General features: G+C 45.7%; 1 protein-coding gene across 1 annotated transcript in view; it reads left to right on the top strand.

Annotated features, from left to right (window-relative positions):
* KCNQ4 (potassium voltage-gated channel subfamily Q member 4) overlaps positions 1–19,215 on the top strand; it is an 899,641-nt gene that overhangs the window by 684,978 nt on the left and 195,448 nt on the right. The window contains exons 5-6 of the mRNA XM_069622544.1: positions 3,855–3,980; positions 4,706–4,816. Of these exons, the coding sequence (XP_069478645.1) occupies positions 3,855–3,980; positions 4,706–4,816 (237 nt within the window). The remainder of the gene's footprint in view (positions 1–3,854; positions 3,981–4,705; positions 4,817–19,215) is intronic.

Below are 19,215 nucleotides of genomic sequence, written 5' to 3'. Positions count from 1 at the left end.
AAGCCCATCAAATTGTACTGGGGAATATGTTCTAAAGAGACCTTTCTAGTCTTGTACATTACATAAACCCAGGGCTTTAAGTGGGACAGGGCTAGCCTGGGCAGTCTCTGAAAAATGGTTCTGAGACAGGGCCGTGCTGTCTTTCCCTAATGTCCCTTGGCAGCCCCAGCTGATGAGGCTGCTAGAGATCAAAGCTTTTTTTCTCTAAAGTCTGAAGGTCTCCCTCATGTGCAAGAGCTTCAGGCTTTTGAAAAAAAGTCCCTTTCTCCATTTTGGTGATGCCTGTGGCCGACTCCACCATTATGGAAGAAAAGGTGAGAGCGTTGGAATCCAAGGCCTTTTTTACTGAAGGCTGGAGCTCTCGCGCCTTCGCGGGAGGTTCGGGCTCATGGGAAAATGACGTTGGCTTCTAGTGGCCTCGCCTTCTCATCCTTAAAGGTTGGGGCGGCCCTCACCAGGCATCCCTTTAACTAAGAAATGCAGCAATCACCTGAGGGTAAAGTACTACCTGGCGAAGGGCAGCACCACCATTAAAGCTGAAAACAGGTGGCACTGCCCCGCCCACCACCAGGCATCTCTTTTATATAAGGGATGCAGGGATCATCTCCCTCACACTCTGGGGTGTGAGGTTGATGATCTCTGCAAAGTGATGCCTGGCAGAGGTCAGTGGCATCATGAAAGAAGGAAACGGGTGGTGTTGACCGCCGCTAGGCATCCCTTTAGTTAAGAGATGCAGAGATGACCACTCTCTACCTAATGGGAGAGGGTGCTGGTCTCTGAAAAAGGCTGCCTGGCAGGGGTCGGCTGCAGCCTATTAAGCTGCCGCTCGTTAAGGCGGTGTGGCCTAACGGGCCGACAGGTGGCCCCAGCGATTAGGCCACGCCCCCTTGACTCAGCGCGTTTTCCCATGCACTTAAGGCGCTGTATATATAAAGCCCAACCAAAACAGTGAAGAGTACTTTGTGCATTAAATCACACTCTCACGAGTCACTGCCCATGATCTCAGGCGGACTTGAACTTGCCTAAGCATCCCATGCTTTGCGAGACTGTCCCGATGTGATGACCTGTGTCTCCTGTCCCACGCACAACCTGTCTAGGACTGGGACAAGGCCCAATGTTGCGAGTCTGCCCAGGTCAACTTCTTCAAAGGCTTCTCAGCGCTCTGACTGTAGAGCTCTCTGGTGTTTTTGTGTGCTCTGTATTTCAAGCACAGGGTAGCACACGAGCTCCCTTGGGGGGTGTCGCAGCTTCTAAACATATACTTTGTTTTAGCAGAACATTGAGACGGGACATATTAGTGACAGGTAGCCACAAACACAGCAGTGAGGGTGGCATTGGGGAGTGACTAATGTCCCTAAAGAGGTGTGAATTGTGTGTGATAGGAGGGGTGCATATGTTTGCATGACATGTGAAATAATGACTACAAGCAGGTAGCATTAGATATTTATTTCACTGCGTGTCTTTCGGTTTTACAGTTTTAAAATCCAAAGGACCTTTCTTTGTCATCAGGTTACCTTGCATGCTGCTGCAGTAATCTTTCATTCATGAATAATAAAATAAAGCAATAACTCTGGTCTTTTGCTTAGCCCTTTCTCTTAACAATTGATTATTTTCAGCTATACTTTATTCTGTAATTTTGTTTAACTTTTCAATGCATTTATTTAAGTGTATTTTACCTCTTGAAATCCAAACATAAAAACATATTTGTAAAAAGGTAACGCTGTGAAGTTATGTGGTTAGATGTCCACATTGCAGACAGGACTCCATTCCTGGCATCAGTACTTAACCAAACTGTGTGATCCTGTGCAAATCATTTAATCTTACTGTGTCTTCTTTACCTACATTGGTAATGTCTAGAATGGATGCACTTTGTCTTTGTGCTATTAAAAATAGCGACCATTCGTATACCGAACCCCACAAAATGATATGTCTTTTGGCGTACTCATTGCAACTTCCTGTAAAGTTATTTTCCATGATGTCCTTGACTGATGACACACATTTTCTGGGATGTCGCTTCTGTGATGTCAATACATATTATAATTAGGAGCTCTGTGTCTTATTCCACACAGAGCCTGGGAAATACTAGGTCCATCCATACAGAAACATCTTAACATGTCAGAACCCATTATACTTTAAAGTCTGAAACTTGTGTTAATATGTGGGCCCTGATTCATGGAAAAGGGGGCATAGAGCCCGCAAAGCCTGTGCGCCAACAACGAATCGGCGCTGCCCATCGCGCAGAAGAAAATCTGCACGCTACACGTGTTCCTGGAATTGTTCACGCAGGGTAACCCTGTGTTCAAGTCGCGGCCTGGACGCCCACAACACGCCCACACGCAGAGCCTTTTCAGCCATGTTAACAGACCTTTGCGCACACCTCACACGCAATGCAATGGATCCTGGAAAAACTGCCTGCGAACTGCCACAGCCAGGCCAGCACCACATCGGGGTGCTTGGGGACATGTAACCATTTCCAGCACGCCCTCAACATGTGTACCACGTATTGTACAAGTCATCATATCCCAGTACACATGCATGTGGGCCTCCACCGTAAACCTTTCCTGCACCCTCAACACTGCTTAGCGCACCACCAAGTCTGATCGGAAACCCGACAGCATGCACACACCCCCCCGAAATCCGACATCCGATATAACATCTGCGAGGTGATTCCTATGCGCAAGTGTCTGTATGCCTGCCTTCGGGTGGCAGAGAGATCGAGTGCTTTGCATGGCCATTTCCTTGATGAGAGGTTGCGCAGACAGATCCATGAATATGCTTGGTTGTGCGCATTTGTGTGCGTGCGATGGACTGCCAGCAGGCTGTCCCTCGTAACGTTCACATTTACCCTTGTTCTTACTCATTTTGCGAGTTCCTTCCCCATAATCCGGTCTATGCGGAGGCCACACCCACGCAAGCCGAGGTGTCTCGCGCAGGGCACTCCGCCGCTCGCAGAGTCATGCCGAGCCTGTGCAAGGTCCCTGCAAAGTACAGAAAAGTCCAGCACAGTCGATTTCATGATTCGACAAACAGGGTTTCGCACGCGATTTGGCGCACAATGTCCCGATTTACGACACAATATATTCCATGAATCAGGGCCTTATTGTTGTGTATGTGTTAAAATGCCATTTGCCCCTAATGTTACTTAAAAGGATATTTGGGGAAAAGAGGAGAGTAAATGGCATAGGGAAGATTTGACACCCTGACTGCTTCTACCGCACCCTTGTATGCAAAGTGCCCTGCAAAGACATGTATTATAAAGGTGGCCACCCTGTTCAAAACTGGGTGTTGCAAGTATCATGGTGCATGGAGTGGCACTGCCAGGGACGGTATCACTGCTTGCTAACCTTTTAAGTCACAATGGGCCCCAAGGTACTGGGCCCAGCAACAGCCCTGGCTGCCAGTCTTGTGACACAGAAACTTATTCCTTTAATTCAGGACATTAACAGTGCCAAGTACGCACGCTCCAGGCTGCCTCTGCTGCCACCCTCAGGCCTTCACCTCCACCTCGCAGTTATCACCCTGCTGCCAGAGGAGGATTAATAGCTTTTCAGAGGTACATTCAGTGTTCTGGCCCCTGATAATCTGCTGCTATTAATACAATTATGCCAACATACCCAAGACCAAAACTCGCAGCTGTAAGGCAAAGGCTGTGGGGGGCAGAGGTCATGTTGAAATGGGCGCCCAGTAGCCCAGACTCATCTTTAGCGGCCCCCGACATCGCCACTGGACGCCCTGAAATGGCTGCCGGAGGAGCAAAGCATTTTGATAAAAACACTAGCCTGACCCCAAAGCTTTTGGGGATATAAGGACTCGGGTGACCTAATGCTGTAACCACTGTTCTTGTTCCGCTGCAGGAGTTGATTACAGCCTGGTACATCGGTTTCCTGGTCCTCATTTTTGCCTCCTTCCTCGTCTACCTGGCAGAAAAGGATGCCAACGCGGATTTTGCCACCTACGCAGACTCTTTGTGGTGGGGTACAGTAAGTTCACATTTCGAGCAATTATTGCATGCCTGTAGGATTCCCATGGCTTTCCAAAATGCCACATACTTCACCCACACCATGCACCTCTCTCACCATGCCTCAGCTTGGCAGTCCCATGCCATGTGCCAGTCTCTGCATAGTCACCTTTCTCCCCATGCACTAGTCCTCAGATTGGCAGCCGTAGGCACCACGCCTGGCTCTGTCCATCACTGAAGTACCCATGGCAGTGCTGCTGTGTTCCCCCGCATGCAGGCTGGATGTGTTCCATTGTTCCCAAAGGATGGGATATCCGTCCCTGCATAGTAGGCAGGTAGGATAAAAAGTCGACCCTGGGAAGATGGAATGGCATTGCATATATGGTGTAACTGCCAATGGGCTGCAGTGTTTCTCCACGTTGATGTAACTCTGTCACAGTGCCTTGGTCTTTGCAGTGGGTGCAAGGCATTCAAACCTATCCAGCAGGTGGCATTGAGAGTTTGGCTGTCTGGGATGGGAGGTGGGAGTCCAAGCTCTGGGTGCATGGGACCTGCATCGACTGGATCATTGTGTTGCAATAAAGAACTGTGCCCACATTTCAAATCAAGAAGTTAATATGGGTGGATCTGGGACATACAGGACAGGGGGTTGGGGTACATGTCTGTGTGGTACTGGTGATTTAAGGCAGGGGGAGGGTTCCTGGCGAGGGAGTACATAGCTTACTGCTCTTTTCTCTCACTTGGCAGATCACGTTGACCACCATTGGCTACGGTGACAAGACGCCCCAGACATGGCTGGGCAGAGTGCTCGCGGCGGGCTTTGCCCTTCTGGGCATTTCCTTCTTTGCTCTTCCAGCCGTGAGTATCACTTACTAGTTGTGCTGCTGTGAGTTCTAAGCAATGTTTCATGTGCACTTACTTTGGGTCCCAGCTACAGAGCAGGAGGATATGTTGGGGACTCTCATGGTGACCAGTAGTTGATGGAGCAGACCTCCCTTGACCGTGGAGACGGCCTCTAGCAGCTCATGGCTCCACTGATGAAGGCACCCAGGTCGACCACTACTAGATGACATGATTTTCATTGACCAAGGAGACGTCCTCTAGCAGCTCATGTCTCCAATGATGAAGGCCTCCAAGCCGACAAAAAGTAGATGACATGAGGTTCATAGACCAAGGAGACACCCACTAGCAGCTCATGTCTCCACTGATGAAGGCTTCCAGGCCAACCAATAGTAGATGAAATGAGGTTCATGGACCAAAGAGACGTCCTCTAGCAGCTCATGTTTCTACTGATGATCGCTTCCAGGCCGAACAATAGTAGATGACATGAGGTTCATGGACCAAGGAGACATCCTCTAGCAGCTCATGTCTCCACTGATGAAGGCTTCCAGGCCGACCAATAGTAGATGGCATGAGGTTCATGGACCAAGGAGACGTCCTCTAGCAGCTTATGTCTCCACTGATGATGGCTTCCAGGACAACCAATAGTAGATGACATGTGGGTTATGGACAAAGGAGACGTCCTCTAGCAGCTCATGTCTCCACTGATGATGGCTTCCAGGCCAACCAATAGTAGATGACATGAGGTTCATAGACCAAGGAGACATCCACTAGCAGCTCATGCCTCCACTGATGAAGGCTTTCAGGCCAACCAATAGTAGATGACATGAGGTTCATGGACTGAGTTGTCATCCTCTAGTCGCTCATGTCTCCACTGACGAAGGCTTCCAAGCCGACCAATAGTAGATGACATGAGGTTCATGGACCAAGGAGACGTCCTCTAGCAGCTCATGTTTCCACTGATGATCGCTTCCAGGCCAAACAATAGTAGATGACATGAGGTTCATGGACTGAGTTGTCATCCTCTAGTCGCTCATGTCTCCACTGACGAAGGCTTCCAGGCCGACCAATAGTAGATGACATGAGGTTCATGGACCAAGGAGACGTCCTCTAGTCGCTCATGTCTCCACTGACGAAGGCTTCCAGGCCGACCAATAGTAGATGACATGGGGTTCATGGACAGTGGAAGCTCTCAAGGATTTAATTTCAACAAAGTGACATCACATGCCTGGTGACATCACAGGAAGTGACAATAAATGACCTGGAATCTAAATGACATCATATGAATTGATAATCTAGGTGATCGAGAGTGGGCACCACTGTTTTTTTTAGAATGTGTTAATTATCTAATTGTAAGTCTCAGAGCACACCTTGAGGCCTAGGCACACGGTGACAATAACTATGAAAAGAAAGAATCAGAAACGAATCCGATTCTAGGTGTGTTCTCATTAAGCAGTCCTATGGAGTTGCAATTTCAACTGTTAAATCCAATTTCTTGATTGAATAGTGGATTGAAATTAATTAACAGAGTATCAACTGTGTAGCCATCTTTTCAAGTTTTAATTCAGAGGCTTGAAGACGCCCAACCTTTCCGTGCCATTAAAGTTATATGGCAATGCATGTCGGACAATGTCCGTCATCAGGGCTGACAGGCACCAATGTATGATGACTTGATAACTCGGAACATGTTTTGTTATGTTTTCTTCTTTTTTCCATAAACTGGTATTTTGATGGTGTTAATCTACCGATGGTGTGCAATTGACCTATTTGTTTACATCGATTCGTACCTTGGCATATAACTTTAATGGCACTGAAAAGCTGGGCGAGTACAAGCCTCTGGGTAAAAACTTGAAAAGATGGCTAACTATTCCATCAAGAACTTGGATTTAACCGTCGACATGGCAACTCCATAGGAGAGCTTAACGAGAGCACGCCTCGAATCGGATGCGTTTCTGATCCTTTCTTTTCATAATCATATGAATTGATGACACGTGACCTTTGGAGACCACAGGAAGTGTCCCTACTTATGGAGAAAACCCACGCCAGTCGAAATTCATCCAATAGGGAAGTTCAGAGTTTCTTTTATTTACTAACCATACAATAACGAGGGCCCTACCTCGATATGCCACGGGTGCTTGATATGCCATGGGTGCCTGATATGCCATGGGTGCCTGATATGCCATGTGTGCCTGATATGCCATGGGTGCCTGATATGCCACGGGTGCTTGATATGCCATGGGTGCCTGATATGCCTTGTGTGCCTGATATGCCATGGGTGCTTGATATGCCATGGGGATGCCATGGGTGCCTAATATGCCATGGGTGCCTGATATGCCATGTGTGCCTGATATGCCACGGGTGCCTGATATGCCACGGGTGCTTGATATGCCATGGGTGCCTGATATGCCATGGTGCCTGATATGCCTTGTGTGCCTGATATGCCACAGGTGCTTGATATGCCATGGGTGCCTGATATGCCATGGGTGCCTGATATGCCATGGGTGCCTGATATGCCATGTGTGCCCTATATGCCATGGTTCTTGATATGCCATGTATGCCTGATATGCCACGGGTGCCTGATATGCCACGGGTGCCTGATATGCCATGGGGGCTTGATATACCATGGGTGCCTGATATGCCATGTGTGCCTGATATGCCACGGGTGCTTGATATGCAATGGGTGCCTGGTATGTCTTTGACCATATAAGCCAAGTCAGTACTGGCTCTTCACTATTACAGCAGTAAGTGAAATTCGTGAGTACCTAGAGGAATTCTACCAATGGCAGTATTTTTATTTTTATTCACCTCCTAATCCCGAACACAAGGAATTTAGGGAATATCCAACCACATTAAAGCCTGGCACAACAACAGAAACCGGCTCACCCTCGGGTGTTAAAAACTGTTCTTTAGTTGGATGCAGTCACAACTCAGTGGCATAGTCACCCATCATCTTTTTTTCCAATTTTCTAAAACGAACTATCAGTGCCTAAAATACAAACAATTGAGGGTAAGATGCCCAGCCCCAGATGTCAAGTAAGCATCCGCTACTCTAATAAAGGCCAAAAAACGGGTCTTACCTATTCCAGCGATTTTCAATTCTCCGAAAAACACTACAGTACAAGTCTGTATACATAGGGCCTCTTCCTTCTACAATTCCTCTAGCTCTGAAAGAGTAAAAGTGCTAAGTAAATACATCGCAAAGTTAAGGAGCATCTTCTGCAGAGTGTTAGGGTTAAAGTTACTTCCAAAGGCATCCCCTCGTTCTTACCTTATCTATGCCAACTGATGACCTGAAAACAGGCAGAGTACTACATCTCACGCCCGGGATAACAGTGGATCAACACCCTGAGACTACGGCCCAAAAACCGTACTGAAATCCCCATTCCGCGGCACTCGCGTGACGCGATGACATCATCACGCTCCACGGAACGCGATGACGTCCCCACGCCCCGCACCACGCGCGTGGGAACACCCATTCAAATCAGGCAAAACATGCCCGAGTTGCTAAGCAACTAAGGCCACAGGTCCGCCAATGGAAAAAAGGGGTGTGACTCCCATCATACCAAGAGAAAGGGCAAAAATCCCAAACAAGACCACAAACGGATCAAATATAGTGGCGAAGTATGCAAAACATGTGAGGAAAAGGTGTAGGCATTCTCCACCAGCTCTGAAAAGAGCATTAACTGATCCAGGACACGGGAAAAGAGACATGCTACCCCTGATCATGTCCAAAGAAAACCACAACAGAACATCACTCACGGTGGAAATTCTCTAAACACAGAGACAACCACATAGGAAACAACCCCTTGAGGCAAATTGTTTGTGGCCTGTATGACAACAAATTGCATTTCTTCACATAGAAATAGAGATTCTCCCTCAATGGGTACCAACAAACAGTGCAACACTCCTAGGACCTCCAAAGTCCCTTCAAGGTATCAGGTAACTTGCTTATCTGATGTTATGCCACTCGATGTTCTCATTCAATCCTGTGACATGACTGTTGGTAAGAAAGATAAGCTTTTTTTCCAGATTAATCCGTTTCCTATTAATTTCGTCTTGGGATCTACCCTTGATCTTTTTTAAGATACACCATTCAAAATCAGAGAAAGTATGTTTTTTATCTTCGAAATGTTTGACTAGAGGAGCTTTATCAGTATGATGTTTTAAACAGCTCCTATGCTCGATCATCCGAGTCTTGCACTTTCTGTTGGTTTTGCCTATATAAATTAGGTCACACAGACATTTAATCATATAAATTACATTTTCCGTTTTACAATTAGTGTGTTCATTTAGCACCCATTCAGAAGTGAGACCCAAATTCACAGTGGTCATATTCTTGGTAAATGGACACATGACACATTCTCCACATGGATGGTGACCCTTCACTCGAGGCAGACCCCACAATGTACTTTGGGCACCCTCCTGGCTAACCACCTGGTGTATGTCATTCTTCATCACAAGATTACGAATGTTGGTGCTCTTTTTGAAAGCTATCATAGGTAATGGACTGTTCATTGTCTTTTTCCAATTTTTACATATGATATTCTTGACTTTATAGGAAAGATTACTAAAAGTGTTGACAAACACCAATGGAGTCTCATGGTTAGCAGTGTCTTTCTTATTCTTTACCAGCAGAGCTTCCCGGTTGTTATTAAAAGCTCGTTTGGCAGACTGCCTGACAACTTATTTGGGATAGCCTCTATCGATCAATTTATCCATAAGTAAATTGGCCCCGGTTTCATAATCATAGTTGGCACTGCTGTTACGTTTCAAACATAAAAATTGCCCAAAGGGCTAATTGTCCCGAACATGTTTCGCATGGTGGCTTCTATAGTGCAGTAGTGCATTTTTGTCAGTGCTTTTGACAAACGGTTTAACCTCGATATACCATGGGTGCCTGATATGTCATGGGTGCCTGATATGCCATGGGTGCCTGATATGCCATGGGTGCTTGATATGTCATGGGTGCTTGATATGCCATGGGTGCCTGATATGCCATGGCTGCCTGATTTGTCATGGGTGCTTGATATGCCATGGGTGCTTGATATGTCATGGGTACTTGATATGCAATAGGTGCCTGGTATGCCATGGGTGCTTGATATGCCATGGGTGCCTGATATGCCATGGGTGCCTGATATGCCATGGGTGCTTGGTATGCCATGCCATAGGTGCTTGTTATGCCATGGGTGCCTGATATGCCATGTGTGCTTGATATACCATGGGTGCCTGATATGCCATGGGTGCCTGATATGCCATGGGTGCTTGATATGCCATGGGTGCCTGATATGTCATGGGTGCTTGATATGCCATGGGTGCTTGATATGTCATGGGTACTTGATATGCAATGGGTGCCTGGTATGCCATGGGTGCTTGATATGCCATGGGTGCCTGATATGCCATGGGTGATTGATATGCCATGGGTGCCTGATATGCCATGTGTGCTTGATATACCATGGGTGCCTGATATGTCATGGGCGCCTGATATGCCATGGGAGCTTGATATGGTATGTCATGGGTGCCTGATATGCCATGGGTGATTGGTATGCCATGGGTGCTTGATATGCCATGGGTGCCTGATATGCCATGTGTGCTTGATATACCATGGGTGCCTGATATGTCATGGGTGCCTGATATGCCATGGGTGCCTGATATGCCATGGGTGCTTGGTATGCCATGCCACAGGTGCTTGATATGCCATGGGTGCCTGATATGCCATGGGTGCCTGATATGCCATGGGTGCCTGATATGCCATGTGTGCCCTATATGCCATGGTTCTTGATATGCCATGTATGCCTGATATGCCACGGGTGCCTGATATGCCACGGGTGCCTGATATGCCATGGGGGCTTGATATACCATGGGTGCCTGATATGCCATGTGTGCCTGATATGCCACGGGTGCTTGATATGCAATGGGTGCCTGGTATGTCTTTGACCATATAAGCCAAGTCAGTACTGGCTCTTCACTATTACAGCAGTAAGTGAAATTCGTGAGTACCTAGAGGAATTCTACCAATGGCAGTATTTTTATTTTTATTCACCTCCTAATCCCGAACACAAGGAATTTAGGGAATATCCAACCACATTAAAGCCTGGCACAACAACAGAAACCGGCTCACCCTCGGGTGTTAAAAACTGTTCTTTAGTTGGATGCAGTCACAACTCAGTGGCATAGTCACCCATCATCTTTTTTTCCAATTTTCTAAAACGAACTATCAGTGCCTAAAATACAAACAATTGAGGGTAAGATGCCCAGCCCCAGATGTCAAGTAAGCATCCGCTACTCTAATAAAGGCCAAAAAACGGGTCTTACCTATTCCAGCGATTTTCAATTCTCCGAAAAACACTACAGTACAAGTCTGTATACATAGGGCCTCTTCCTTCTACAATTCCTCTAGCTCTGAAAGAGTAAAAGTGCTAAGTAAATACATCGCAAAGTTAAGGAGCATCTTCTGCAGAGTGTTAGGGTTAAAGTTACTTCCAAAGGCATCCCCTCGTTCTTACCTTATCTATGCCAACTGATGACCTGAAAACAGGCAGAGTACTACATCTCACGCCCGGGATAACAGTGGATCAACACCCTGAGACTACGGCCCAAAAACCGTACTGAAATCCCCATTCCGCGGCACTCGCGTGACGCGATGACATCATCACGCTCCACGGAACGCGATGACGTCCCCACGCCCCGCACCACGCGCGTGGGAACACCCATTCAAATCAGGCAAAACATGCCCGAGTTGCTAAGCAACTAAGGCCACAGGTCCGCCAATGGAAAAAAGGGGTGTGACTCCCATCATACCAAGAGAAAGGGCAAAAATCCCAAACAAGACCACAAACGGATCAAATATAGTGGCGAAGTATGCAAAACATGTGAGGAAAAGGTGTAGGCATTCTCCACCAGCTCTGAAAAGAGCATTAACTGATCCAGGACACGGGAAAAGAGACATGCTACCCCTGATCATGTCCAAAGAAAACCACAACAGAACATCACTCACGGTGGAAATTCTCTAAACACAGAGACAACCACATAGGAAACAACCCCTTGAGGCAAATTGTTTGTGGCCTGTATGACAACAAATTGCATTTCTTCACATAGAAATAGAGATTCTCCCTCAATGGGTACCAACAAACAGTGCAACACTCCTAGGACCTCCAAAGTCCCTTCAAGGTATCAGGTAACTTGCTTATCTGATGTTATGCCACTCGATGTTCTCATTCAATCCTGTGACATGACTGTTGGTAAGAAAGATAAGCTTTTGTTCCAGATTAATCCGTTTCCTATTAATTTCGTCTTGGGATCTACCCTTGATCTTTTTTAAGATACACCATTCAAAATCAGAGAAAGTATGTTTTTTATCTTCGAAATGTTTGACTAGAGGAGCTTTATCAGTATGATGTTTTAAACAGCTCCTATGCTCGATCATCCGAGTCTTGCACTTTCTGTTGGTTTTGCCTATATAAATTAGGTCACACAGACATTTAATCATATAAATTACATTTTCCGTTTTACAATTAGTGTGTTCATTTAGCACCCATTCAGAAGTGAGACCCAAATTCACAGTGGTCATATTCTTGGTAAATGGACACATGACACATTCTCCACATGGATGGTGACCCTTCACTCGAGGCAGACCCCACAATGTACTTTGGGCACCCTCCTGGCTAACCACCTGGTGTATGTCATTCTTCATCACAAGATTACGAATGTTGGTGCTCTTTTTGAAAGCTATCATAGGTAATGGACTGTTCATTGTCTTTTTCCAATTTTTACATATGATATTCTTGACTTTATAGGAAAGATTACTAAAAGTGTTGACAAACACCAATGGAGTCTCATGGTTAGCAGTGTCTTTCTTATTCTTTACCAGCAGAGCTTCCCGGTTGTTATTAAAAGCTCGTTTGGCAGACTGCCTGACAACTTATTTGGGATAGCCTCTATCGATCAATTTATCCATAAGTAAATTGGCCCCGGTTTCATAATCATAGTTGGCACTGCTGTTACGTTTCAAACATAAAAATTGCCCAAAGGGCTAATTGTCCCGAACATGTTTCGCATGGTGGCTTCTATAGTGCAGTAGTGCATTTTTGTCAGTGCTTTTGACAAACGGTTTAACCTCGATATACCATGGGTGCCTGATATGTCATGGGTGCCTGATATGCCATGGGTGCCTGATATGCCATGGGTGCTTGATATGTCATGGGTGCTTGATATGCCATGGGTGCCTGATATGCCATGGCTGCCTGATTTGTCATGGGTGCTTGATATGCCATGGGTGCTTGATATGTCATGGGTACTTGATATGCAATAGGTGCCTGGTATGCCATGGGTGCTTGATATGCCATGGGTGCCTGATATGCCATGGGTGCCTGATATGCCATGGGTGCTTGGTATGCCATGCCATAGGTGCTTGTTATGCCATGGGTGCCTGATATGCCATGTGTGCTTGATATACCATGGGTGCCTGATATGCCATGGGTGCCTGATATGCCATGGGTGCTTGATATGCCATGGGTGCCTGATATGTCATGGGTGCTTGATATGCCATGGGTGCTTGATATGTCATGGGTACTTGATATGCAATGGGTGCCTGGTATGCCATGGGTGCTTGATATGCCATGGGTGCCTGATATGCCATGGGTGATTGATATGCCATGGGTGCCTGATATGCCATGTGTGCTTGATATACCATGGGTGCCTGATATGTCATGGGCGCCTGATATGCCATGGGAGCTTGATATGGTATGTCATGGGTGCCTGATATGCCATGGGTGATTGGTATGCCATGGGTGCTTGATATGCCATGGGTGCCTGATATGCCATGTGTGCTTGATATACCATGGGTGCCTGATATGTCATGGGTGCCTGATATGCCATGGGTGCCTGATATGCCATGGGTGCTTGATATGTCATGGGTGCTTGATATGCCATGGATGCCTGATATGCCATGGGTGCATGATATGCCATGGGTGCTTGATATGCCATGGGTGCTTGATATGTCATGGGTACTTGATATGCAATGGGTGCCTGGTATGCCATGGGTGCTTGGTATGCCATGGGTGCCTGATATGCCATGGGTGCTTGATATGCCATGGGTGCCTGATATGCCATGGGTGCTTGATATGCCATGGGTCCTTGATATGCCATGGGTGCTTGATATGCCATGGGTGCCTGATATGCCATGTGTGCCTGATATGCCATGGGTGCCTGGTATGTCATGGGTGCTTGATATGCCATGGGTGCCTGATATGCCATGGGCGCTTGATATGCCATGGGTGCAGGCAGGAAATGGCAGGTGCCTCCCAGCAGAAACTTTGCAGGCCTCCCACATATCTGCTAGCACAGCCTCATGCGGGTAGGGACTGACATCTGATGGCAGCTATAGACCTCATATGTAGGGTATAGGTGCTGCTGTCACCTCCACTTCCAGTCCCTCTTATCGGAATGGCCTGTTCCACAAAGTGAACATAACTTAATACACACTCATTTAGCTCCCCATGACAGGGTCCTACTGCTTCTAAGCACTCGTATATTAGGTGCCATTAGTACCCAAAGTAAGGATATTCATGTCATCACCTTGGAAGGGTGAGGGGGTGACACTCAACCCTGTGACTGCGGGTTGCACAAAGTCTCGGAGGCCAGCGCTTAGACATCGCACCTGCTGGTGTGGGCGCTCTACTGTTTCTTCAAAGAACTGTTTTATATGTAGGCTATTGGTTTAGCGTTTAAGGAATTGTGTTGACTGGTTATATTGTACCCACTTAAAAATAACGTTCTTTTCTGGAAGACAAATACATACTAGATTTAAGTCGAATACATGCCAGAGATCGTTAATTGCTCCAATCCAGAAGTGACTATTCGATCCAGTCCTTGTTTTCGCGTTTACTTTCTGCTGTGCGTCTCTATCATAAATGCACGCCTTCAAATGCTAGAATGCAAAAAACAAAGCAGAAACGGTACAACGCGTGATTCCTGTACCAATTCCGTTAAAAGCATTGTCCTTACTACCTGTAGAACGTGAATAACTCTGCCCTGTAATTGTTCTCTCGCATTCACTTTAATGTATGAACATATCCCCAAACAGTATTTTAAAAAGAAACACAATGCTCTGGGGACCCTTCACAGGTCCCGGGGTTCACTCTATTTTCTATTAAACACGTTTGAAAAATATGCGTTTCGCTCAGACTCACACGTCTTTTGAAACAAAGTTTGTGTTCTAGCATTTTTACATTTCATGTCATGTATATATGTACCATTGTTCAAAAACAAAATGGCGTCACGTCTGCCCCTGATAGTTCCTCTCTGATTCGGGATGCTATAAGCATTGCCAGGGATAGCCACGAGATTGCCACGCCTGACAGCTTCTCCCCCTGGTCAACTGCCACTGACGTCTCTGGACACCCTGGGCAGTGATGGCAGACTCTCTCGACTGGGACGTTTAGTCCTAGGTTTATGATGGAGAAATCCAGGACTACAATTCCCACAATGCAAAGTTAAAACCAGGACTAGACTAGCGTCTCCGGAATGGAATGCACAATGTTGGCGTGCACGTGGATATCTTCATGAAGAGGAGAAGAGACAGCAAACACTCTAAGTGAGTCTTCCAATTTCATAAGCAGTTTGACAAAACAAATTGGCCTGTTCTGTGCAGGTGTGCAAGGGCACTGCTATGCCAGATGTTTCAATAGTAACTTCATTAAAACCCATAGCAATGTTTGACAAATGATGACATCTACATGACACGTAAGGTGGCCTTAATGCTGTCTTGATAATACCTCATGAGTGTGCTGGGGGGGCCCTCAGCCACTCTATGGTCATTTGTTAAACAGACTGGCGATGGTCAGTCTTCATGGGCTTGTATGTTCCCGCACTACACTTGCTTCTGTGCACCTTGCTTCTGTGCACATGCCCGTCTAGTCATCTCACTTGACTCTAGGGATATTATGAGCTGTCAGGTAACGATATAAATGGCGGAATTGAGCAAATACCACTGTTTTTACCGCCTGCCTGATTCACGGTCAGGTAATACCATCAGAAAGCCACCACCAGACAGAGACCTTCGAAAGCCTGCTGATGGTGTTTTAAAAATACTGCAATGGCAGCAGTATCTCTAAAATACCACCGCCTTTTCAGCGCCATGATGCCCTTGTGTGAACAAGCGCTTAAATTACCATGACATAACATAACACCTACAAATACCGCCCTATTACAAGATGAAATCGACCTACAACCTGGCCACATTTCCTTCAAAATATTCCTCCAGCCGAAGAGTCACCCAGTGTAGGTACCGGCCAGGAAATAAGTCACACAGCCACATAGAATGGTGGAGGGTCCCCAACAATGTGACCACTACCCCATTTCCCTTTCAAACCCTGAAGGAAAATACATAGGCAGTCACTGCCTTCCCAGGTGTCTGCTTCAGGCCAGCAGGAGGAAAATGCATACACCTGATCAGCACACCGCATGGACAGCAACAGATGCTGCCCTTCCCCGGCACCTGAGTGCCAAGGGCCAGTCGGAGGATGAAGAATACCACAGGCCAACATGCAGGGTTATTGAATGATGACCCAACAAATGTGAGCCCACCAAATGGAGGTCAAATGAGCCAGGACTAGCATAAACAATACATGACTATCAGAGGAGGTGCTGGTGGCTGACCCATGTATCAAGGACAACACTCTTACCCTGGGTCCCACAGATCGTCTTCTGATCACACTGGGACAGCATCACTAATGTTTTATAAGAGGCAGTGGTAACTTACATTTACTCGATTATATGACCCAAAGAAATACTACCTTAGAACGGGGATGGTGGCACACAAGGCCAGATGTGCCATTTAGGTAAGTCTTCAAATGCATGGCGTCTGTATGCTGAACCCATTCACCCTAGCCAGTGACAACCTGTCCCCATCATCTCTGTGCACCTCAACACCAGTGTTCCCACACCAATCTCCCCATCATTTGGGTGAGCTAAAGACTTCATGGCACAAGAGAAACAACAGTACCAATATCACTGTTGCCCCACCCATAGCCTTATGAAAGGACACAACACAATCAAATAAAAGATGCATGTAAGAAAAAGCAATGCGAATGCATTGGAGTGTTGCGGGTGAAATTGATACATCTGCAGATAGCAGCCAACGCCCCTTCCACTCCTGCTGCGGTTTACCTTGTCAGAAGTGTGACCAGATTGCATAGGGTGAGAAAGAGGACACCACAAATGATGCATTACCTGCAGATAGATACAGAGACACGCGTGTTGCCCTGATAAAGCCAGAAAGAGACCATGGACTGATGCAGGCCACCAAACACATGGTTTTGCTGTTTGTTAGTAATGTCAATGAACTACACCGTGCACCCTAATATCGTTGAACAGAATGGATTGGTCCCACGCGATGAAGGGCCAGGACACACATCTTATATGGAAGGCATATACATAGACCTCTCAGAGCAACAACACCAATGGTTAAACCATGGTATTCTACATAATGTTTAGCAACCGACAGGAAGATTTGAAGGCACACACAATCCCCAGGTATAGAAAAAACATATTGTATTTCCTTATACAAAAACCTACACCCACTGAGCTATCCCCATCTTGACACCACAGAAAATACATTGCTGGCCCGGGCAGCATAGCCTCCAGCATCCCTGGCCCAAAACCCTAGAAATAACATCGTGGCCACATTAGGACATCCTACCTGTAAAGTATTACTTGATTGAATGAAATGCACTCCATTGCATAATGTCAGCTCTGAATTCTATCTTACACTGCAGTATCATATAATTAATGTTGAAAATTATAAGACCAAATGTTTTATTGAAGAACAAAAGCTTCTGAATGTATGGAATCATGTAGAAGGACAATATAATACATTCTGCAACTGTTTTTAGTACTCTGCGTGTAAATGATGGACTGAATAGTAATGCATACATCAATGAATTTGAAACTGACAAGCATCAAATACATTGTGGCTATAACTTTGGAAACATTTTTCCCATTTGAAAAAGAAAAATAGATCTGAATCCAGCTGAACAGGGAGACCAAATAAAAGGGTGATATTAAATTGTATGAATTATTGATACATTCCCATATTTTTATAACTCTGTTATGCATGCAGCCACAAGAACATAAAGGGTGCCTCCGGATTCATAATATTCTTGCAAATCTTAATTTATAATTCTTATTAATGTTACATGTCCGTACTGGGAACTATAAGGTAAATACATATTTCAGTAAAATTTTGATTTTACTTTCCCAATGGTAAGGCTACCTCATAGCTAACTCATCCCCTTACGATAAAGATAATTCAATGAGCCATATGGAGCCTCCTATGCGGTGTTAGTAACTGAAAGGAACCTATCACCGGCTCTGTCCAATCCACACTTGCCACATCAAATAATACTGCATAGCTGGAGTGTTTTGGGTATTTCAAGTCAAACCCATAGGAAGAAGAAAGTGTTTTGGCAAAGCAGAAAATGAAGATAACCTGTTTGATAGGTAAAAGGTGGAGTGGGTTCCACCTGGGTGTAACTGGTGGAACATCTCCTAAAGAAGGACATTTCCAGATGGGTTCATGCAGAGGTTTTTCCCAAGACAGAATCAGAGAGATATTGGGGGCTGGTTACCAGACTGTAAGGAAGAACACATCTGGCAGGGAAGCCGTTAGCTGGCTGATGTCCCCACCTGTCCTGAAAGGGAAACCAGAAGTGAGTATTATAATCTGATAGCATTTCGATAAATGTCACAAGAATTAATTAAATCCCAGAAGAGGAAAACATGATAGTTTCTCACCTTCTACCCAAGAAAATGATGTCATTTGAACCAACCGATGTCAGATGTATAAGTTACATTATGCATAAATAGGATTCTGGCTTAAGGGTACTTCTAATGCCAATTACAATTAAGTTGTTTATTGCTCTTCCACTCCGATATTATAATGTATCTCATGCTTGTGTTCCACTTAATGCATCAATGCATTTTTGCTCTCCAAAATGAAAGAGTCATTCCCAAAACACTTCTCTATTGTACTGGGAGGATAGCTCAGGGGCAATGTGTTTGTATTGGAAGCAAGACGGTGTGGAGCAAGACAGGTTCGATCCACAGGTCTGCGCTTAGAAACTTTTGGGTATTAAGAGTGTTATAAATAACCCATTACAATTACATTACTGATGGAAAAACTGTTTGCTCAGTTCACCATATATTTTATATGTAACTTGTCATTTGTTTATGAATGTTATTTAGAAATCATAGTGTGCAATATCAAGAACCCCTCTTCCTCTTATTACACAATAGGTGCTGGTACAATTTGATAAGCACCCAATAGAATTAATTTCCAAATATTGTTGAACTTTTCATTCTTAGTTGTGTCACTTTAACAGAGAATTAATCATTTAATTTCAAGTGTCGATAGGTGGTAA

This window comes from Ambystoma mexicanum, chromosome 11 (genome assembly GCF_040938575.1).
Source record: "Ambystoma mexicanum isolate Mex_15411 chromosome 11, UKY_AmexF1_1, whole genome shotgun sequence".
In the NCBI taxonomy this organism is placed as follows: domain Eukaryota; kingdom Metazoa; phylum Chordata; class Amphibia; order Caudata; family Ambystomatidae; genus Ambystoma; species Ambystoma mexicanum.
This window is presented reverse-complemented; position numbering and strand designations above follow the sequence as displayed.